Source organism: Gadus chalcogrammus, chromosome 23 (genome assembly GCF_026213295.1).
Source record: "Gadus chalcogrammus isolate NIFS_2021 chromosome 23, NIFS_Gcha_1.0, whole genome shotgun sequence".
Lineage (NCBI taxonomy): Eukaryota > Metazoa > Chordata > Actinopteri > Gadiformes > Gadidae > Gadus > Gadus chalcogrammus.
The window spans coordinates 17,190,031-17,214,269 of record NC_079434.1 but is presented as its reverse complement, the minus strand read 5'-3'; the positions used below and the strand labels follow the sequence as shown (position 1 = coordinate 17,214,269).

At 43.3% G+C, this 24,239-nt stretch overlaps 1 protein-coding gene across 11 annotated transcripts in view; it reads left to right on the top strand.

The window, feature by feature from the left end:
- Positions 1–24,239, top strand: part of LOC130377339 (NACHT, LRR and PYD domains-containing protein 3-like) — a 91,773-nt gene that overhangs the window by 39,096 nt on the left and 28,438 nt on the right. For 4 of the 11 annotated variants that reach the window (XM_056584415.1, XM_056584414.1, XM_056584412.1 and 1 more), the window contains one exon: positions 1,206–4,172. In XM_056584415.1, the coding sequence (XP_056440390.1) occupies positions 1,206–1,795 (590 nt within the window). In that variant the 3' untranslated portion in view covers positions 1,796–4,172. Of the gene's footprint in view, positions 1–1,205; positions 4,173–5,207; positions 5,593–8,433; positions 8,531–8,635; positions 8,753–8,823; positions 8,941–9,017; positions 9,132–9,277; positions 9,348–10,354; positions 10,575–10,928; positions 12,766–13,562; positions 13,737–15,712; positions 15,887–19,326; positions 19,501–19,840; positions 20,015–23,398; positions 23,573–23,748; positions 23,796–24,239 lie in introns of those variants that run through there. The other 7 variants (XM_056584417.1, XM_056584416.1, XM_056584419.1 and 4 more) reach the window with 6 other exon arrangements.

The window sequence follows — 24,239 nt, the reverse complement described above, 5'->3', positions numbered from 1 at the left end:
AACTTTGGATGAGCCAGTTGAGGATGTGTCGGTTCTTGCTCACCTCATCGTTGTGGCGACGAACAGCCGGTATCCCTCGTCCAGTTGAGTGGCAATGTTCACCCTCCCAATAGTCGCAAATCTCATGCAGCTATCCATGTGGATCTTGGACATCTCATGCTTCTTGATTTTCTCAGACAGAGGGTTCATATCCGTCACACCAGTCGATACCCAAACAGTGCTGTCGGTCGTCAGGGTGTCAGGGTGGAAGAGTAGGCACTGGTTGCAGAAGACTGCGTTGGCTTCTTCACAACCTGCTAGCCAGCTTTTTTTCTCGTACCAATTTGTTGAAAATCCTAGGGTGAGGGACTTTCCCCCCTTTGTAGAAATGTGGTTAATTATTAAATTTGGTCTTGGAGGTCCTGATTGTTTTAATGCCAATTTGTCTGAATTGGATCGTCGACTAAAAGGAACTTCTTTCAGAGACGCAACGGAATTGCCCACATTAGCAGCCGTGTTGAAATTAGCAAGTGACTTGATTGAAGATATCCCTTTGCGCTCTTTGCTCAGTTACGTATGACGAAAGCACGTTAGGGCGAGTCCTAAATCCCCATTGAAAAAAAATGCATTGAAGGCTAATTTTCCGAAAAAAAAAGTTTTTACATGATAGTCAATGGGAGAATGCTTGGGCGATTTTCCACGTCGATGAATTCGCCCAGAGAGGCGGGGCCATTTGAAACACGACTTGAATCTGACAACTCTGATTGGACAAGGACAGATAATATGTCTAGAACACTGAAAACTACTTTTGCTGTGATAGAATTAGTTAGAAAGAAAATCCCAGTTGGTACTGCGTTGCCCAAATCGTCCCTATACACCATCCGCCCCTTTCATGGAGTGATGATTGTACAACATTAGACATAACACCATAAAAATCAGAATACATAATTACATTTCCATTTTATATTCTAAAACGATTCGATTATTTTATACTATTATCTTGTTGCCATTATAATAATAGTTATTATCATTCTGTTTAATTCTGGTTATTACATTAGATTAGCACATTATAATCCCATTAATATGTTTTGAATGATGCATATATTAGCTTTCAGATTTCAACTAGAAGTGGTGATGCTGTTCATTAAAATAATAATGATGATGCTTATGATGCTTAATAAATGATAATGTTTGAGCAGCCTAATCATGTCTGTTTCTCCGGTCAGATGCCTGTAAACTCACACTGGACCCAAACACAGCCAACAAACTACTCTCTCTGTCTGAGGACAACAGAAAGGTGACGTGGGTTGAAGAGGAGCAGTCTTATCCAGATCACCCAGAGAGATTTATGAACTGGCCCCAGGTGTTGTGTAGAGAGGGTCTGACTGGCCGCTGTTACTGGGAGGTAGAGTGGGAACAAGAGGTTCATTTGGGAGTGCCATTCAAAGGAAACACAACAAGAAGAGGGGATGAAGACAGCTGGCTTGGAGCAGACAACAGGTCCTTGAGTCTTCTTTGTAAAGATGATTATTACACTGCCGTTCACAACGGTAGTAGAACAGCCATACGTCTCCCCCCCCCTCACTCTAACAGAGTAGGAGTGTATCTGGACCGGCCTGCTGGCTCTCTGTCCTTCTACAGAGTGTCCCCAGGTGGAGGAGGGTCCTCAGACACACTGACACACATCCACACCTTCCAGGCCTCCTTCACCCAGGAGGTCCTCCTCCCTGGGTTTAAGTTAGGTGAGAGTGGTTCCTCAGCGTCTGCGTCCATTGTTACACACACACACACACAAACACCCCCCCCTCCCATATAAACAGACACACATGTACACAGTCATAAACACATCAAACCAACAAACACATATGAACATAGACATTAACCCACACGCACAAACACAGACATCGTTCATGAATCTATACACACACAAACAGACGTATGTACACTGACATAAACGCACACATCGTTCATGACTCTACACTCACACAGACACACACACACAAATCGGTCATAAATCTACACACACACACGCACACACATACACACATACACAAATCATTCATGGATCTAAACCCACATCAGGTCAGTGTACCGGTGGTAAGCAGCAGGTAACATCAGTGTCTCCCGGTGGTTCATCTCTCAGCCCTCTCTGTGTTCACCTGGGCTGCTGAGCGTCAGATTAGAGGGGGCCGCTTGGGTCTGGGGGGTCCTCACAGTCCTGACGTTGTTGAGGACCAGCTGTTAGGGGGACGTTTGAATACCTGTGGACCCATGGACGTACCTGTAGTGCATCGGGTTGTTGAGCAGCAGCTGTTGGTGCTCTGAGGGGTCAACCCGTTCAGTGGAAATACATCACTTTGTGTTTGATCTAAATAATCCACTGTACTGCAAACGCTGCAGTTTATTGGGCTTCTAAAAGGTTCAGCATTATAAACCATGAAAGGAAGCTCTTCCTTCGGTTCAAGTAGGTTTTTACAAAGATTGACTTTCTAAATGTGTTTTAAATGTTGATTGATGATGAATAAATATAAAAACATAATTCAATATTTTGTATATTATCAGACAGTAGTAGTTAGTAGTTTCCTACTAAAGGGCTCTGAAATGTATATTAACTTTGATAAGCCTAACAAAGTAGATGTTATAGTTGTCGATGGGAAAAGCTTTAAAATGAATATTGATTCCTTGTGTTCAGTTGGTAACAGCACAGCAACAGAACAGTTATTAAAGATATGTGCCCCTGTTTATGATTTGTATTTGTTAATAAACCATAAGGGTAATATCGATCTCGATGGATCCAAATAAATCTGTATCACATGTAGTCGCATATATCAGTATTCACTGTCTATCCCCTACCTGCTCCTTAATCACATATATCAGTATTCACTGTCTATCCCCTACCTGCTCCTTAATCACATATATCAGTATTCACTGTCTATCCCCTACCTGCTCCTTAATCACATATGTCAGTATTCACTGTCTATCCCCTACCTGCTCCTTAATCACATATATCAGTATTCACTGTCTATCCCCTACCTGCTCCTTAATCACATATCAGTATTCACTGATAGCGTTGAAAGTAGCGTTGAAATAATGCGTATCTGTCTGTTAATCAAAGCCATGTGTTGGAGCTATGCAGTTCTTAGATTTAATTGCAAAACATTTATTTAGTTTGTTTGCTTAATATAAAATAATATGACTATTTTATGTTTATTTTCTCGTTTGTATTATAAATTAGTTAATTTGAGTTTGTTTATGCTTTTGTTTTGAAATTATTACTAGCCTATATATAGAGGTGGCGGGCATAGGTAAGACCATCTGTATGAGAGAGACAAAGGAGTGAGGCTGCTGGTTCACACTGTTGCACATTTCTTTTGTTTGCTTGGAAGATTGGAAAATAAACCTGCAGAAATCTAAATTCACGACTGGACAGTTGACTCTTTCCCTTTTGATTACCTTGCTTTGTTTGATTTCTTAATTTTCAAGTAATTGTTTTATTGAGGACAAATCGCCACCACACCATGTGTAGTCAGTTATTGCATGTGGAGCCACTAGGGGAGAGTGAATCCACCTCGATGTAGTTCACCTTCTGGCCAACATGATTAGCGCGAAGGAGACTCGAAGGGCCCTATCTTGCATCCGGCGCAATTGACTTAATCACTGGCGCATGTGTCGTTACTAGTTTGCAACTGGCGCAGAGCGTTCTTTTCCCTCCTGCGCCACGCGTCGGTAAAGTAGGGAATGATCTTGCGCCCCAAGGGGCGGCTCAGCGAAAGGAGGAGGCATGTTCTAGCGCAAACGTTCCCTGGTGCTATCTTACCGTTTCAGAAACCACTTGCGCCACAAACAAGGAAATACCTGGTTTAAGGCCAGTGGCGTTGTTCAGATGTTATTTTAAGGGCGCATGCATAATGTTGCTTGTGCACCTCGCGCATACACTTTGCTTCTTTCATCTGTCGCGCCGGTAAACTAGCGACATCGCCGTAGAACCGCCCACAAAGCTACTTGCGCTTGACGCTTCTCATTTGCGTTTCAGACCGTTAAAATAGGGCCCAAAGTGTGTGTGTGCGTGTGTCCGTGTGTCTGTGTGTGTGTGAGTCAGTGTGTGTGTGTGTCACCTTGCCTTGGTACCTTTCTGACACCTTCCGTTAAAAGGTGAAACAATATGAGGAAGGAAAAAACATGGGAAAAATCCAACCCAACGAGATGAATGATTTAACAAAAAGAGATAATGGAGGGATTAGCCCAGCCTAATAAAGAAACATAACCCATTGTAAATGATTACATTACATAACTGTCTGAACTCCTTTACTGGTGTTTATAACCTTTAATGCTATAAAACCAGAAACAGTTGCAGTCATGTAGAACATTCTTCCATTTGGGTCACATTTGAATCGTTGCTGTGATTTTCATGTCTGCTTCTGAATGATGAATGGCAATCAAATTGTGCATCTGATCTCCGAGGCACCATCAGAAGAGGAGGAGGAAGAGGAGGAGGAGGAGGACATCAGGAAAGGAGGAGGAAGAGGAGGAGGAAGCGGAGGACATCAGGAGAGGAGGAGGAAGAAGAGGAGGACATCAGGAGAGGAGGAAAAGGAGTAGGAGGAAATCAGGAGAGGAGGAGGAGGACATCAGGAGAGGAGGAGGAAGAGGACGACATCAGGAGAGGAGGAGGAGGACGAGGAGAAAGAGGACATCAGGAGTGGAGGAGGAGGATGACGAGGAGGAAGAGGACATCAGGAGAGGAGGAGGAGGAGGCAGAGGACATGAGGAGATGAAGAGGAGGATCATGAGGAGGAGGACATCAGGACATGAAGAGGAGGAGGAGGAGGAGCAGCAGGAGGAGGAAGAGGACATCAGGAGATGAAGAGGAGGAGGAGGACATCAGGAGATGAGGAGGAGGAGGTCCACCATGGGGAGCAGGAGGAGGAGGAGCAGCAGGAGGAGGAGGAGGAGTTCAGGAGATGAAGAGGAGGAGGAGCAGCAGAGGAGGAGGAGGACCTGACTAACAGGAATATGCTGTTCTGTACCAAACTCAATTGCAACATTAAGTGATAACAGTTCACACACCTTGCTGCGCTGAATTAGAATTAGGTCTACCCAGGAAGTTCACTATATATCTACTGTTAGTATCATGGCAACAGTCTTTATATTTACTCGACAATTGGAATATTTTGGGACCGGAGTAAAGAAAGGAAGGACACACATTTAAACAAATGAGAAAAACTTTCTCTCTCCATTGTTAGTGTTCCTGTTGGTTCTACGGTGAAGCAGTGAATCAGTGACTGAGTGTCTCTACAGAGACACTCAGTCACTGATGCAGCTCCTTCTTACCCCCTTAACCCTCTCACTGATACAGCATGCAGAGTCTACGGGCTGTCTGAACTATCAAGTATCTCTTTGTTTTTCTCTGTCTGAGCTTTTGGACATCAGAGCTCTCCGTCTGACTCCACATTACTGGGTGGAGTCATGGAACAGCAGCCTATAGGAGGCTAGTCTTAGGAGTACAAACAGGGAGGGGCACTGGTCCAACTGGTTGGTTCACAGCAACATTACCTTGTTATGAGTCGGACGGTTTGCTGCGACTCACTTCATTACAGCAGGAAGAAGACTAAGGTACTGTACACAACTCTGATCCCTGATACATCATAAATGTTATTCACTTATCACTTAATCACTTATTGTCACTTATATATCATCAATAGGAAGATTGCTATTTTTATGTAAACACGTACTGCTCAACTGTTACGGTTGCGGGTGCAGGCAGGCAGGTAGGACCCAGATGCAGACGGTTTTGGGAGAACAGCACTTTATTTCTGCCAAAGGCTAAGGCATGGAGCAAGGGAACACAGGTGACAACAGGGAACACGGGTGACAACAGGGAACACGGGTGACAACAGGGAACACGGGTGACAACAGGGAACACGGGTGACAACAGGGAACACAGGTGACAACAGGGAACACGCAGGACGAACTAACCACAATGACAGCACAAGGAACAAAGGAAAGACAAGGGCTTAAGTAACAAACGCAACGAGGAACAGCTGAGACACATAAGGGGAGGGAGCAGTAATCAACACAGGAGGGAAACACAGGGAAACACCAAAACACGACAGACCATGACATAAACATTATTATTAAATATGTAAACTGTAGTGTCCGTCATGGGCGGAGCTTGGGGGTGGCTTTCGGGACTGAAGCCCCGAATCACGTCAAAAGCCCCGGATCTTTTTTAAGCTTTTGAAGATATGACAACCATGACATGTTCCCTCATGTTTCGATTGGTAGTGATTTTCACCTCTTGAAATTGATTTATTTTCATTTTGAAAGAAACACATGGAAGCAATGGAAAATGGCATCTCTCGTTCGGTTGTTTAGAACGGTTGCCAGGACACCGTGACGTTCACGTTTTCTAAACATTCACGTCTCTCAGCACTTGTTAAAGTAGCCTCAGGGTGTGTAACAAACATTACCATGGACATTAGAAATTGTTTTTCTAAACCAAGATCCAGTGATACCGTAGCAGCAGCAGCCCCTGCCAATGACCTGTCAGATGTTTCATTGTCAGTGAAAAATGACCTTGATGCGCGCTGGCCAGGAGCAGTAACGGTGCTAGTCATAGACATCTTATAGGTAGACGGAGCATCGAATGCTACCGCCTACTGGCGCTGACGAGACACGGGGCCGCCATCTTGGAGTGGTTATCCGCTCCACTCAGTGTAATCCGTTTGGCTGGAGCAATGAACTGTCAGCGCATTTAATTAATCATACCTCACTGAATACCACTGATTTTCATGCGGTTTTTTGTCATACGTGTAGCTATGATAAAGGCCACATGGTTTGGCGTGTTTTATTATTCAATACTAATTATACCAATAGTACGGTAATGTTAAATCTTGCTTGTGAAAAGTAATCCCCCGATTCCTATTATGGATTGTCCGCCGATTTGAGCAGGAATACGCTGAACAACAGCCCGGCATCCTGTTTCTGCTGCTGTTGCTGCTCCCGGTTGACCACTCCAAGATGGCGGCCGTATTTCTCGCGTCCCAGCAGCCAATGCTCCGTCTATCTATAAGATGTCTATGGTGCTAGTGCTAAATAGCCTGCATCGGCTAGCTAGGCTGCTATGATAATTACTCCGTTTTTCGTTTACGTCATTAATACGCGTCATCGCTTGTATCCATAGATATGCAGATTCTATCTGTTGGCTCCATCATCTGGCATCTGACACCTGAACGTCCTCTCTGGTTGCTCCTACAATTTTAGATTGTATCATTAGAAAATGAATGCAAGATTAATAGCGCTTCTTGCCGTGGCAGCGGAGGTTGCGGACGATCCCCCTGCGCCTGTCGTGGTTGCCCGGAGGAGAGTGTGGGTCCACAGCATTAATCGTGGCAGGAGGGAGTACGGGGAATACCACCTTTAACGTGAGGTCGTACAGGACCGGACACTCACTCACAGCTGTTATTAAACGTTCGTCCGACATGTTTCAGTTTGTTTCCGTTTGTGTTCTGTTGATACTCTTAGCCTTGCCTCCTCCTCGATTTTGATTGGTCTTCCGAAAAAAGCGCTGATGACGTGGTGCGCTTTTCTTCAAAAGTTCAACTGTTTCCAACTGGGGCGTGCGCCTAGAAGCGCGAGGCGCGCGGAGCGTTTAACCGCCCCGGGCGGCTTTTTAAAAGGCGCGCTGCGTGCGCGTCCTGCCATAGAGAATGCATTGCAGACAGGCGCTCCGCATTTTAAAAAGGCTTTTGGTGGACACGGCCCCTTATGAAGTTAATCAGTCACACTGCTGTTGGCAGAAAGAATTAAACGTTAATTTTCTTATTAGAAAATGTAGCCGATTCTAAAAATATGTAGTCATATATGTATTGTTATGTTGTTAATATTATTATTATGAGTATTATTATGATTACAAGGTGCGGATAATACATTATACAGTTGTATTTGGTTGTATACAGTTGTATACATTATACATCTTGGTAAGTGAAGGTGTTTAAAGATCATCTTGTTCTGGTTCTTGTTCTCTGTGGGCCTTTATCACAGCTCTGGTTGTAATGTCATATGACACGAGGAAGGGCATATATGGTGCTGCCTTCAGAGCAGTTTAACCAGCACAGGGAACAGTTGGTATGATTTCAGCATTGTGAACTTGATTTTGATCAGACACATTTGAAGCCCTTGGAGACCTTCTGAGTGGAATGATGAATAGTTGTTAAAGTTATTAATTAATAGTTATTAAATAGTTATTGGAAACATCTGTGCAGCATCTCCACATATTTGCTGGAGAGGGTCTATGAAGTGAGAGGGTCTATGAATCTGCATCTTGGAAAGACCACCTTGCCTCTCAGCCACAGTAAAGAGACAACAGCCCCCCAAAAGCAGCTTACATAAAAACAGAGAGTAAACCAACGCTGAATTGCCGTAGAAACAATACAGAGTTGTGTTTGAGTCCAGGTCTCCAGTCTACTATGGATGAGGAAAGGGAGGAGGGGGCTCCTACCTCTAAAACCACTCTGTCTGGGGAACATGGCCGCAAGAGCAAAGCTAAGAGGTAAGAAGAGGATCTCACTGTCTGTGACTGTTGTCCTTCTCAGAGCTCAGCACTGATATCTCATGACTCCATCATCAGTCTTAGTACAAGCTGTGTGTGTGTAAGCCCAGAGCAGCAGGAGAGAGCAGACTCCCCTGGACCCAGCTGTGTCTCCTTGAAGAGTGACTGGTCTATGGATGATCCTCATAACTTTAGAGATGGAAATCAGTCTATTAAGAAGAGGTGAGGATTTATCAGATATTATACAACTATATCTATCAGACATCCTTTAATCCTGGTTCTTGTTTTTCTAGAAGAGTCCAGCAGGAGAGAGAAGACTCCCCTGGACCCAGATGTGTCTCCATGAAGAGCGACCGCTCTATGGGTCATCCTCCTGACCTTAAAGATGGACGCCCCTCCAGAGAGGAAAGGTAAGGATTTGTCAAAGATTATAAAACTACAGCATCTATCAAACATCCATAAATCCTGGTTCTTGTTTTTCTATAAGATTCCAGAAGGAGAGAGCGGACTCCCCTGGACCCAGCTGTGTCTCCATGAAGAGCAACTGGTCTATGAATCGTCCTCCTGACCTTAAAGATGGACGCCCCTCCAGAGAGGAGAGGTGGGAGTTTCCAACAAACTAGTAGTTTTACTGACTGATATTTACCATTCAGGAAATATTTTTATTAAAAAGATACTGTGTGTGTGTGTGTGTGTGTGTGTGTGTGTGTGCGCGTGTGCGCGCGCGCGCGTGCGTTCTCTCCGCAGGCGACCCCAGGAGAGGTCAAAGGTTACCAGTGCTCAGTCTGTACAGCAGAATCAAACAGAGCTGATCAAGGTGTGTAAATGAAAAACTACAGGGGTGACCTAAGGAGGGGGGGGGGGGGGGGTAGTATAGTCTATATATTCCACCTCTCTCTCTTTATTGCATGGTTCAGTCTTGCCTGGATCCAGCTTTCAGCACAGAGTCTTCCACTCGGTGCGCTTACAAGCAGAACAGACAGAGAACAGACTGTCAGTAGTTTGACACGTCGTTGTTGAGGTAGAAGTCAGAAATCAGAAACAGAAACCTGAGAGGGAGGAAAAGGTCACCCAGTTTATGCAAATAAAGGTTTTTATTTATTACCCTTCCTGTGGTGCCCATTATCACAGAGCTACCTAGTGAGTCATAGACTCTTATATTAATCAAATAGTTCTTCATCAAACATAAAATTCATGAATATGAATCAATGAATGAGGTTGACAGGTGGATGAACCAGGAAACTGTTTACTGAGGCCTACACAAATTTTCTTCTACTTATCAACTATACAGCCAAGGTAGGTCTGTGAATACTGACCCCTAGTGGTGAAAAGTAATAGCAGAGTATGAAGACATTCTGTGTATTTTCTGTCCCCATTACTGGCATCTGACAAACTTTGGGAACATATTGACCAAAATGTAAAACACCACTGAGGAAAGCCTTTTGCCAGAACAGCAACAGTAATGAGAGATGCCACTCATGTACCTCTAACATTCATACATCAATGGTCAATGACAGCAGGCTAAGTATTGGGTAATTAGCAGTAGGCTACACTAGAGCTACCAGTCTATCAATCTATGGGTGGGCAAAGGGATTTTCTAGGCTGGTGGGTGGTCTAGGTTGGAGGCCCAATTTATTCTTTGATGAGGCCCAAAATCTCTAGCTGTGCCCCTGGCTCTACATGGGCAATAAAATCATCTCTTGTTGAGTTTATAGTCTCCAGTTTTCCCTCTTTAGACCAGGGAGACGTTAATCTAGGACAGATGCTTCTGATGTCCTCAGTTAGTTCAAAGTAAAGTTCTCCTTGATGTTTGTTCTGTTCCAGAGGGCTGAGGAGAACGCACACACCTTTCTAGACAAGGAGCTGAAGAAGCTCTGGAGGGATCTCTTCTCAGATCACCCACAATGCTCAGAGAGTCAGAGGGAGGAGGAGGATGGTAAGAACGAGGAGCAGAGGAGGCGCGCCATAGAGGGAGTGGTAGACATCACAAAGCTCTGCCTGATGGAGATGAACCAGGAGGAACTGGCCTACAAGCTGGGGAGTGGTAAGATACTCATATAAAGGTTAAATGGTTTGAACCAGATTTGTAGGGTCATTGTGGGGGTATCAGGTTGAGTGGTTTGATCCAAATATGTAGGGTTATTGTGGGGGTATCAGCTTCAAGAATTGTAAACATTATACTGCAGATCAACAGCAGAATAACTCAGTGGAAGAGATGCACCACTATCTTGTTATATCAGGTTAGCAAGTCACTGATACCACTGATACTCAACAACGACAGCACTGCTAATAAAGTTATAAGATCCATATAAAGTAGAATTTGATAATACTTTTTTCTTTACACCAGTAATATTGCTTGGAAATATGAATGGTATGTTTCTTCTGGTTTGGGATTTAGGAGCTGTTGCGGTCCAGTGGCAACATGAACTCAAGGCTCATCTGAAGAAGAAGTTCTACTGTGTGTTTGAGGGAATCGCTAGAGCAGGAGAGCAGAGACCTCTGAATGAGATCTACATAGAGCTCTTCATCACAGAGAGAGGCAGTGGAGAGGTCAACATGGAACATGAGGTAAGACTGATTGAAAAGGCATCCAGGAAAACAGGCAATGAGGAAACACCAATCAGATGTGAAGACATCTTTAAACCCTTACCTGGACAAGATAAACCAATCAGAACAATAATGACAACCGGAGTGGCCGGCATTGGTAAAACTGTCTTAACACACAAGTTCACTCTGGACTGGGCCGAAGGCAAAGCCAACCACGACATAGACTTCACATTTCTCCTCACTTTCAAAGAGCTGAATTTACTGAAAGGGAAAGAGTTTAGCTTACTGGAACTTCTTCATCAGTGTTCTGTTGAAACCAAAGAATCAGGAATCTACAGATACGACCATGACCAAGTAGTCTTCATCTTGGATGGTCTGGATGAGTGTCGACTTCCTCTGGACTTCCAGAACAACCCGATCTGGACGGATGTCACCGAGCCGACCTCAGTGGAGGTGCTGCTGACAAACATCATCAGGGGATTCCTGCTTCCCTCTGCCCGCATCTGGATAACCACACGCCCTGCGGCAGCCAATCAGATCCCTGCTGAGTGTGTTGACATGGTGACTGAGGTGAGAGGGTTCAACGACCCACAGAAGGAGGAGTACTTCAGGAAGAGATTCAGAGAGGGGACAATGGCCACCACAATCATCTCTCACATCAAGAAATCTCGAAGCCTCCACATCATGTGTCACATCCCAGTCTTCTGTTGGATCACTGCTGCAGTTCTAGAGGACTTCTTCAAAACATCCCAGAGAGGTGAAGAGGTGCCCAAGACCGTGACTCAGATGTACAGCCACTTCCTGAGGGTTCAGTCCACACAGGGAGACAGGAAGTATCATGGTCGAACTGAAACCGATCCACACTGGAGTTCGGAGAGCAGGGAGATCATTGTTTCTCTGGGGAAACTGGCTTTTAACCAGCTGGAGAAAGGCCAGCTGATCTTCTACGAGGCAGACTTGGCAGAGTGTGGCATCGATATCAGAGCAGCCTCAGTGTACTCAGGAGTGTTCACCCAGATCTTTAAAGAGGAGTGTGGACTGCACCAGGACAGGATGTTCTGCTTTGTCCATCTGAGCATCCAGGAGTTTCTGGCTGCCCTTTTTGTCTTTCTGTCCTACATCGAACATGGTGTCAACCGGCTCTTAGAAGAACAGCCAACCTCCAGGGATGCTGAACTCCTCCTCCTCTACCAGAGTGCTGTGGACAAGGCCTTACAGAGTGAGAACGGACACCTGGACTTGTTCCTCCGCTTTCTCCTGGGCCTCTCTCTAGAGACCAATCAGATTCTCCTACAAGGTCTGCTGAGACCAAGAGGAAGTAAATTATTGGTCAATCTAACTAAAAATGATCCACCAGAACAGACAGGAAGGAGGTCACGGATCAATACCCAAATAGTCCATTACATCAAGGAGAAGATGGGTGGAGACCTTTCTCAAGAGAGAAGCATCAATCTGTTCCACTGTCTGAATGAGCTGAATGACAGTTCTCTAGTGGAGGAGATCCAACAGTACCTGACATCAGGAAGACTCTCCACAGAATCTCTCTCCTCTGCTCAGTGGTCAGCTCTGGTCTTCATCTTACTGACATCAGAAGAGCAGCTGGACGTGTTTTACCTGAAGAAATACTCTGCTTCTGACGAGGGTCTTCTTGGGCTGCTGCCAGTGATCAAAGCCTCCAAAACATCTCTGTAGGTTCACTCATAACATGTATTAACAATACAGCACTATACATAATACTAGAATATAAAAGTTATAGTAAATTACAAAACATCTCTGAATGTGCATTAAGAACATGTATTGCAATGCACACTACACAATATATATAATACTAGAATAATAAAGTTATTTTAACATTAGTGCTGTCAGTTAAACGCGTTATTAACGGCGTTAACGCAAACCAATTTTAACGGCGTTAATTTTTTTAGCAAGCGATTAACGCTATTTATTTATTTAAAAAATATATATATATTTTTTTTTTTCCTTTGGCTCAAAACAACGAAGCAGTAACCTGAGTGCTATGTTCAAGGCTGTATGTTTGTATGTTCATCGTTTAATTGCACTATAGGCTTTTTTTTTGTATCGTCCTGTTTTGATCAGTATATGCCAATGTTGTTATCAATAAAAAAACATTCGCACAAGGCAAGCCGATGCACTTCTCCATGTTGATAAGAGCATTAAAATGAGAAAAATGAATGGGACAAAGAAATTAATCGCGATTGCTTGCGATTACAACATGTATCTGTAGGCATACTTATAACATGTTTTACGATACACACAACTATATACATAATTCTATAAAAATAATATTATGTTACAATTTTCAGAACTACAAAACTGTTGTAGCATTTTTGTTAGTATCAACATTGTACACGTAATATATAACTACCATTTAACAATCTAATGTATAATCATTTGTTCAACTATCAGAAAAGTCTTATAAAACATTTAATCACGGTTCTCAACATGTTTTTTTTTTTGTGTGAAGTCTGAATGGCTGTAAGCTGTCAGAGAGATGCTGTAAAGCTCTGGCCTCAGTTCTCAGCTCCAACTCCTCTAGTCTGAGAGAGCTGGACCTGAGTAACAATGATCTGAAGGATTCAGGAGTGAAGCTGCTCTCTGCTGGACTTGGGAGTCCACACTGTACACTGGAAACTCTCAGGTCAGTTTTACTAAGTGCAAACACTTACACCACAAGGTTCTGTTTCAGAATGCTTTAACTACTGTCCACTGGTTTGAGAATTACACCTGACGTCAAAATATATCAGATAATAACTCAGTACCTTTGATGACCACATGTATTAGAGTGGTGCCATTGGATATATTACACCTTTTTGTATAATGGGATGCGAAAATGAAAATTTAAAAAGTAATTCCAAAGTTGCCATTGCAACTTTTCAATTATCAACTCAAAATATAATAAAAGTGCGTTCCCACAGTCCCCTGTTAACGGGACAGTGGTAGTTAAACAAATTAAGTCGCAGTATTTGCATCCATCAAAGTTTATCGGTCTAAATAAACCAGCAGCCAGACCAATGTAGACCCTGCCTTAGCTGAACCTCTGAAGCTAAGCAGTTGGGCTTGGTTAGTACTGGATGGGAGACCAACGAGGAACACTGAGTTGCTGCTGGAAGTGGTGTCGGTTGTTGGCCAGTAGGTGGCACTCTTTCCTCTGGCCAGAGCATAAATCCTGATGCCCCAGAGCAGTGACGGGGACACTGGGCTGTGGAAGGTGCCGTCCTTCAGAGGAGACGTAAAACCGAGGTCCTGACTCACTGAGGTTATTAAAGATCCCAGGGCACTTATCGCAAAAAGAGTAGGGGATTCCCCGGGTCCTGGCTAAAACTGCCCAACCAGGCTCATTCAATCTGGCCCCCTATTAATCTCCCTGTTTAAATGGCTGATTCATTAATCCCCTCACTCTCCACCTCAAGCTGGTGTGTAATTGATTGATTGAAATGATTGAAATTCTTTATTGACGCATGCACAAACGTAAGCATACAAATGTACAGGTCAAAAGGATAACACATGAATGTGTTATCCCATGGGCTTATTTCCATTGTGGTCCCTTGGTAGTGTAAGCATGTATACAGGTGTATCTAAGTGTGTGTGTTAAAGGTAATGTACACGACTGTGCGGTCAATAAAGTAAAATATGACATTCCAATCACACATTCACAATTCATGTGTGGTGAGCGTTCTGGCGCCGATTGGCTGCCGTGTATCAGCCATGTGGATGCTACACATTCGTGGTGGTTAGTGAGGTCCCCCTTCACTGTAAAGCGCTATATAAAGTCAATGTAAAGTGACTTGAAAAGCGCTATATGAATGTATAGTTAATTTCAAGTTCATAAATGTGTTGCCATGACTGTATAAGGTCTTTGTTACGTCATCATTTTTTACAGATATACTTTATATATTTTATCTTCAGAACTTCAATTGAAGACATAAAATACAGAACAAGGTCAAACAATTTAATATGTAGAAATACAGAACAATATATGTAGAAATACTGAGCAACATAAAACAATTGAATATGAATAAATTTAGAACAACATAAAACTATTGATTGTGTAGAAATACAGAACAACTTAATAGGATTGAATATGTAGAAATAGAACAAAATAGAACTATTGAATATGCAGAAATACAGAGCAACATGATTGAATATGTTGAAATACAGGACAACATGAATTAATATGTCGAAATACAGAACCTAGTGTTTTAGGTTTTTGTAAATGAGCTTAAGCACATTTATGATGATTGATCACAATAAAAGTTTGAATTAATGAATCAATAGTCTCACAGAAGGAAGCATTGGGACTGATGGAGTGCGCTGAAGGCCCTCCTTGGCTCCACAGCCCTCTGCTTCGTTAGGTCTGACTCTGTTCACACAGAGTTCAGGATCCCTACGGCCATCAGGCGACTGCTGAAGGAAGTTTGAATGTCCAGTCATCTCCTTGAGCTCTCTTCCCTGATCCCTGATAGCAGCGAGGAGAGCGGAGGCGCTAGCATCACTGGACGTACTCCCCTCCAGTGCTGTTCGTTAGCTACACCATGTTTTCTCCTGTGAACTAGTTGGATCTTTTAAGCACTTTTAATCTCATTTCCTAACAGGTTATTTTTATTGTGTGTGCAGGCTGAATTGCTGTGGGCTGTCAAAGGGATGCTGTGAAGCTCTGGTCTCAGCTCTCAGCTCCAACTCCTCTAGTCTGAGAGAGCTGGACCTGAGTTCCAATGATCTGCAGGATTCAGGAGTGAAGCTGCTCTCTGCTGGACTGAGGAGTCCACACTGTACACTGGGAACTCTCAGGTCAGTTTTACTCAACGTGCAAACAGTTCTGTATCAGGAGATTATTAAAAAACGACTACTTGCCCCTGGTTTGAGGATCAATCCTAAATGTCGTCTAAATATATAATCGAATGACTCAGTACCTTTGCTGACCACGTTTATCAGGGTGGTGCCAATGGACATATTACACCTTGGTGTTTATGTGGGAAAATGAAAAGTTTCCAAGAGTTGCATCTTTTCAATTATATACGCAAAATGTAATAATAGTTCCCTCCCACAATCTCCTGTTAACGGGAGAGTGGGAGTTAAACAAATGTAGTCACAGTTAGGGATGGGAATTGATAAGAATTTCACGATTCCGATTCCGATTCCGATTCTGCTTATCGATCCGATTCCTTATCGATTCTCTTATCGATTCTCATTGGGTGAGAAAATAAGTATAAATGTGTTTGTTTGCATTACATCTCTTTAATATCTGATCAGAAGTGCTTCTAGTATTAGGAAATTGTACATTTTCAAATCAATTGGTCTAGACGAAAAGATATATGTTTCGCTTTTTAAGCCCAAATGCCATCATTATGTGCCATACAACTAAAAACACAGACTGAAAACAGCCAAGTAAGAGCTTGTGCCTTTTGGAATTCTAACAGTGCTCATTTGCATTCAACTTGTAACAAAATTAAACTGACATAAACAAAATGAAGCATTGATTAGACAGAGATTTATTAGATGGGCCTACCTAATAAACCGTTGGAACACACAAGACTGGAAACCATAGCAATGCCGGTAAACAAACCCCGAGAAGCCCAATCCCTATGAGAGCTCCCCACGCTACGGCCATCCGGAGGCGACAGAGCTGTTGGCCGTGATAATATATATACAATTATAATATAGTATATAATATATTATATACTATTATATATAGAGCTCCGGGAGTCGCAAACTGCAACAATCACTTTCTCCTCCTTCCGCGGTTCACCCGGACTGCACTGCACTGAGTTTGACGGCTGAACGCGGATTGGCTGTTACGTTACACATGTCACTCAGTTATCACGCTGTTGAACGCTGATTGGCTGTCATCACGACAAAAACTTGTCATCAGTTTTCTCCCGCGAAAAACTCGCCCTTATACGCGTCTCTACGTTCACTTTGTATGGGATTTTGTCGCCCCGTCGCGTTTGGTGTGAACGCACAATGCGATTCTTCCTCGGCGGCGACATGTTTGCTGCGTTCTGAACCAAATCAAAGCAGCATGTGTGTGACGTCACGACGCATTTGCTGCGACCGGAACCGATAAGCGGAATCGTTAAGCAGGCTTGCTAACGATTCCAAGGAATCGGTTGACTCGGAACCGGTTCTGAACAAGAACCGGTTCTCGATTCCCATCCCTAGTCACAGTATTTGCATCAATCTAAGGTTATAGGTCTACGTAGACTGATTATATTGTGTCGAGCAGCACAGAAATGACCCGACGGGAGACCAGGGCCCCGTTTCCCGAAGCATCGTTAGCCTAAGCCAGGGGTTCTCCAGACAGAGTCAACAACAACATAATTTATTGCAGCAATTTAAAATTCCAAAAATAAATGCGCAGCCGAAATGTACCGATCAACGTCCCGAGGCAACCCTCAAGGCATATAATAAAATCAAATGATTCCATTGCTCTTGAGTGGGAGGTCGATTTCGAGCTAAACTTGCTGTCTCCCTCTGATTTTAATTCAACCATCGTGGTTGGTCCTCATATTGATCAATGACAGAAGACATACTGTACATGAGTCATGCTGAGACCAGCGGGTGTCGGGGAATTTCTGTAGCGTTTTTTGTTGTGATCGTTTGCCATAAAGCACTGTAGGCGCTTCGGTGAGGCTGTGTTGAAGTTCATTATTAATTGGACCGGGTCTAGACAGTTACGAACATGCCTGACCTTAGTGGAGTGCACAATCGAGAGCGTGGTTTCTGCAGTGAACATAGTCGCGGCACGATCCACGCATTAACACTACCCAAGGTAAATTGCCTGCTTGAGCTAACGCCCCAATTTAGTTAATTTAGTCAGCAAAATAAAGAATATGTTGGCGTTTTTGCACTTGTAAATAGTTAATCGCGTTTGTAGCCTACACTGACGTGAACTCATTTTTGCATGCGGGTGACTTCATTCATAAAAAAAATAAAACATTCGGGAGTATGCAAATTATTCTAAAGAGGTCTAAACTCTGTGTGCAGCCCCGCCTTCTCCAGTGAACCAAGAAAGCCGGCCGTGATGAACGGGGGATTTGACCCCCTCGGTTTTACACAGGAAACTTGAGATAAGACGGTGAAGTCGCCGAGCATGCCAAGCTGCGACCGAACCAGCTTGGCAGTGTAAAGAGGCCTAAACATCATCCTGCCCAACAAAATGGGAAGGATCTAGACCAAGCTCTTCTAATCGGGTCAGCAATAGCCGTGTGTCAATGCCCAGCCTCTGCCTTTGAATGATAATGAATGCATGGAACGTTGCATTTTTAATGTTTACACCAAAGATTCTAGACTAGAGAGTGTGTGCCATCAATGAAACCTTTTAAGGAATCAGATAAAGTCTGCTCTCTTTGCTGAGCAAAGCATGTTTCAGAAATCAGCACATTAAGATAAATGTAGTTGTCACACAAGCTGTTTTAGATTTTTGTAACATGGAATTCTTTCAGGGGGGAAAATCTCTCGAAAAAATATACGCGTTCAAGATTAGGACTGAAAGCATATGTCAGCCCAGGCCTAATCAATTGTGTTTTAATATCTTCAGCATTCATATTATTGTGGTCTATTCTTTTCGTAGGATACTCTGCTGTTAGCCTTGATGGGGACATATTTTTAACCCTATTTTCCTGGGACATTCCTGCGTCTCCCCCTCCTACAGAGCCCATTCCAGCACCGTGTCAGTGGACAGTTACAAGCCTACAAACGTCGTTAGAGCAATGCACGCGCGTTCATGTTAAGAGCAGTTTCAGGAAACACTCCAAAGAAATTTACGAAGGTTCGCAAGATCCTTCGTGAGAATGATCGTACAAGCTTGGATCCATCGTTATCGGGAAACGGGGCCCAGGTTTACAGCAGTTACACAATACACGCAAGACCCAGAGAGTTGCCTTTTTTTTTACACACACACACACACACAGACAGACAGACAGACAGACAGACAGACAGACAGACAGACAGACAGACAGACAGACAGACAGACAGACAGACAGACAGACAGACACACACGACTCCCTTGGTGGCGGTGCCGCTTCCCCCCGAGCCTCCCAGGATCCTTTGCGGTACCCGGACACGGTGACCACGGCCGTGATCACCACAATATAATTTACAGAAGAATAATGTATCATCATTTTGATATAACTATCAGAAAATAAAAGTTTCTGATAGCTAACTATCAGAAAAGTCGTCTAAAACATTTAATCAGGGTTCCTAACATGTTCTGTTTATTGTTTGTGCAGGCTGAATAGCTGTAATCTGTCAGAGGGATGCTGTGAAGCTCTGGCCTCAGTTCTCAGCTCCAACTCTTCTAGTCTGAGAGTGCTGGACCTGAGTACCAATGATCTGCAGGATTCAGGAGTGAAGCTGCTCTCTGCTGGATTGGGGAGTCCACACTGTACACTGGAAACTCTCAGGTCAGTTTTACTCAATGTGCAAACCTTCAAAGCACAATGATCTATATTAGAGTACAAAAAAACTACAATAAAGACATTTAATGTACAGATTTAAGGCCATAAAGTAAAAATTCACAACCCTAAATAATTACAAGAATAACTCAACATATTTATATCGTTGTTGCCATGACAGTATAAGTTGTATGTTATATAAGTACAGTTGACTATTTTTTATTATTCTTATTCTACCATTCACATGTAGTCAGGCTTTTTTTAAAGCTTATTATTACCGTTTAAATCTAAAAAAATTGTCATAACTTGTCTTTCAATTACGGAAAATCTTTTTATTTTGTGTGTGAAGGCTGAATGTCTGTCATCTGTCAGAGAGATGCTGTGAAGCTCTGGCCTCAGTTCTCAGCTCCAACTCTTCTCGTCTGAGAGAGCTGGACCTGAGTACCAATGATCTGCAGGATTCAGGAGTGAAGCTGCTCTCTGCTGGACTGAGGAGTCCACACTGTACACTGGAAACTCTCAGGTCAGGGTTAGGGCTAAATGAGTCTTTGGGTCTGTTTAATATGGTTGGATCCAGGACTAGGTAGGCTGTGATCTAAAAGAACAGACGACACGTGTCTAAAATCCCAGACAGATTCAGCATCATTATTCATTTGTAGGCTGGGGTCACCGTGTCAGTGGACCACAGATGGGAGGATGAGAGGCCAGAGGAGGAACAGAACTTTAGAGGACGAGGATTTTAAAATGTGTTAGTTTGAAGGGGTGTTTATTAGGGCTGTAACGATACGCGTATCAAACCGAAAATCGCGATACTCAAAGCCACGAACCTGTTTCGCGGTGTGAGAAGGCAGAAGCGCGATATGCCCTTTCTAACTCTTCGGTCAAATTGTCCGATTGAAATTTGCTAATAATTTGTCTAAATAATAGTCCACTGACAGCGCCCCCTCCTATCGATGCCAAAAATATGTGACGAGATGCAAGGGCGTAACAACGCATTCTTTGGGGGGGTCGTGTCCCCCCCAATGTTGAGAAAATACTAACCTGTCCCCCCCAATATACAGCAGGATAAAATGTAAAATATATGTTCTCTTTTTATGAACCCTGTCAATGGATCGGTCTCTTGTTATGCAGTGATGTTGCTAGGTACGCGTCCTGCGTCCCTGACGCATTAAAATCTGAAAGGACGCACTAAACTCACTATCCATGCGTCCCGGGGACGCATCTCATTTTCCCCATGAAAAACGATACATTGTGAACATTAAACAACTCGTGTTTAATCACAGTAACTGGCCAAAGAAACCTTCTTGTGAGCAGATCGGACAAGCGCTGTTTCAACCCTCTGCGCATCTACTCGGCGCAGACGTGATCCCCTGTACAAGGTATCGCGACATGCTAATTTAGCCGCTACCAAAACAACTAGCTCGTCACCGCTGATTTCATTTCAACAATTAAAAATACGAACTTCATAGTAAATAAACCCACGTTTCCACTGCTCGATGCTGTGCTCATTCGTGTCGAATGAGCAAATCAAACAGGATTTTTTTGCAATCCTTCTGATTGAATATATGTACATTTATGACAAAATCGTGAGGACTAGGCTTGTGACACACACACACACAAACAAATGTGGCGCTCGCGCGGTAATAGCTCATTGGCGCCACCTAGTGATCATTATGTGCAAATGCACAGCCTCTCATTAAAATGACTTAGGGGTCATTTGACCCCTCTTGCGGCGCTAGGAGTAAGTAAAAATGGCCCGGCGTTTCTAGTGTTGAACATGAACGGTTGAGTACTCCAGCTCTAACCATATCATACCACCATCAAGGAGTTTAACACTATTAATTTAATTTAAGAAATATAATAATAAAAAAGAAACACATTTTTTAAACTGGGGAGTCGGGACCCATTGAATTTCTCAGGGACCCACCCAACTCGCCACCTGTGGGTCCCGGGGACTCACTACATTGAAAACCTATCAACATCACTGGTTATGTCTTATTTATTTTCAATTTATTTCTGTTTGTTGAGTGTGTGAATCCCCCCTCCTAATTGTACACTTGTGCAATTTAGTTTGAAACCACCTCGCGACTTTCTGCGTTGTCATGGTTACCCCACACTCTTTCTTCAGTGAGAGCCAAGAAAGTAAAGTTGAGTAATGGAGGATTTGAGGTTACCTAAAAAGCAGAAGAAACTGGACCAACAGCCAAGCATACGCAGTTTTTTTCAGACAGTAAGTAACTTGACAGGCATGCTGAAAGCAGTGGCCAGACAGGGACATGCTCTGGACATGCAGGTGATAAGGTGAGAATTTTGAATATGAGACTAGACAGCCTTACAACATTGTTTATAACCTGGGCCTACATGTCAGCAATACATAAAAGTAGCCTACTTCTAATACAAGCAGAATATATAGACCAAAATGATCACGAAGGTCAGCCACTGTTCTTCTGATAACATAATGACATGTGGTCATGGGTATGTGGTATTTTTCCATTGGAAGCTATCCTTTTTGCTACAGTACTACTGGAAGAGCATAATTGTAATTGGTAGGTGTGTTTAAGGTCAGTAAGCAGCTAACCAAAACAAAGTGTGTGTGTATGTGTTTGTGTGCAATCAAGGAAATGCACTGCACTTAACAAATAATAATAAAAAATTGGACCCCCCCAATGTCTAAACCATGGTTACGCCCTTGACGAGATGCCCTGTCTGTGATCACAGCTCTCCGTGGTTACGGAGGATTGCATTTCTCCACAGCCGTCGAAGTCCTTATATGCGACGAACGACATTCATCCAGAGTGGGCCAAACGCAAAAAAAATTGCCTGTGTGATCCTGTCTCTATTGTTTTGTGTGATTCGACTGGCAGTTTGTCTGCTTATAGGTCGGAATGAAGCGGCCACCGATTATTGACAGGATGGGTACTTTATTCTACCGGACTCGTTCGCTTCTTCACTAGACACACACGCTACTGCTCGCTCTCCTCGCTCGTCCACTCACTCGCTGACGTCACTCACACACGCATACGCACACGGCCATTCTCCCGCACACACATATGCTACTCGTAACACTATGCCTCGTTATTGCGACGTTCATGTTTTTCCTCATCTATCGAAAGTTAGGCTATTAAACATGTTGCATTCTATACGGCCTGATTATGTCATTATTTAAGCTACATAGCCTAATAAGAAGCGCTAATAAGGATATTTGAATAAACCAACCAAACAGTTAAAGGGGCCCTATTATGCCTACCAGCAAAAAGCATCCTCCAACTGCAATCTTTGGTTATTTCTTTATTAATTTAGCTATCCTTTAATAGTATTCTTTCGGTTCAAATCTGTTCAGTGTTCCAAATGATTTGTTACTAAAAGTTACATCAAGATAATTGGTTTTTAAGTGTTGTTTAAATAAAATGCTTTTTAAATTTAAAAGAATCGTGGGATGTATCGAACCGTGAGTCAAAAATTGTGATACAAACCGAATCGTGAATTTGTGTATCGTTACAGCCCTAGTGTTTATTTTTGCTGTCTTGTTAACTGCTAGTCTGTTATGAGTTAACAGGTTATTCTAGCTGACAGAACGCTGGCCAGCTGATTTTAGGGTGAGGGGTTGCTGTCTGGATGTTATGTGTTGTATGTTATGTAACTCTGAGGAGTTGCCTTTAGTGTAGACATGAGGCTCGGTGATGGTGCCTCTAGACTGGCTGTGATCTGAATTAAATCATAAAGCTTTTAGTTGTTCTTCCTATGGAATTAATACTTTATTAACCTGTTTACTTCAGTAAGAACTATTCTCATCCAAATGGAATAAATAAAGGTGTGTGTGTGTGTGTGTGTGTGTGTGTGTGTGTGTGTGTGTGTGTGTGTGTGTGTGTGTGTGTGTGTGTGTGTGTGTGTGTGTGTGTGTGTGTAGGTTGTCTGGCTGCCAGGTCACACAGGAAGGCTGTGCTTCTCTGGCCTCCGCTTTGAGCTCCAACCCCTCCCATCTGAGAGAGCTGGACCTGAGCTACAATCACCCAGGAGACTCAGGAGCTACGCTTCTCTCTGCTGGACTGGAGGATCCGCACTGGAGACTGGACGCTCTCAGGTATGGAGAGGACAGCTCATCACTCAGAGACAATGTCTCCTACAAGGATTCAACCCGCTGCTAGATGAAGTGGTTTGAAAAGGCAGCTGTAACTTGTGTTGTGTAGAAAGTGATGAGACGGCAGATGATGAAGGTGAATGTTTCAACATGCTGCTCTCACTTCGTTTCCCCCCCAGTGTGGAGCACAGTGGAGTGTGGAGACTGAAACCAGCTCTAAAGAAGTGTAAGTGTCTGTTTGATTCATCACAACACGCACTAACGATTGAGAGGGAAAGTCCATCCACACAGCAAGAGGTGACGTCTGTTCATTCAGATCTTTCTGGGAATGAAGCTGATGACTGACATCATGTATCTTACATATATAAACTAGTGGTGGGCATAGATTATTTTTTTTAATCTAGATTAATCTAGATTAAAATGGCAAACGGCAAAAAATCTGTTTGTTTACCTTGACAGCGGTCAATTATACTGGGCAATGGTGAATTATCAAATATAATTCACCGCCGGAAGTTGTGAAGTGCCCATGCAAGTGAACGGAGCATAAACAAAAATAATTGACAGCTGAACGTTGGGAAGGCCCATGCAAGTGAATGGAGCAGTCTACAGCATTGAGAAGAGCCGTGTAATAATCCATAATAATGTAATGTTTAGAAGTTAAATATTTGAA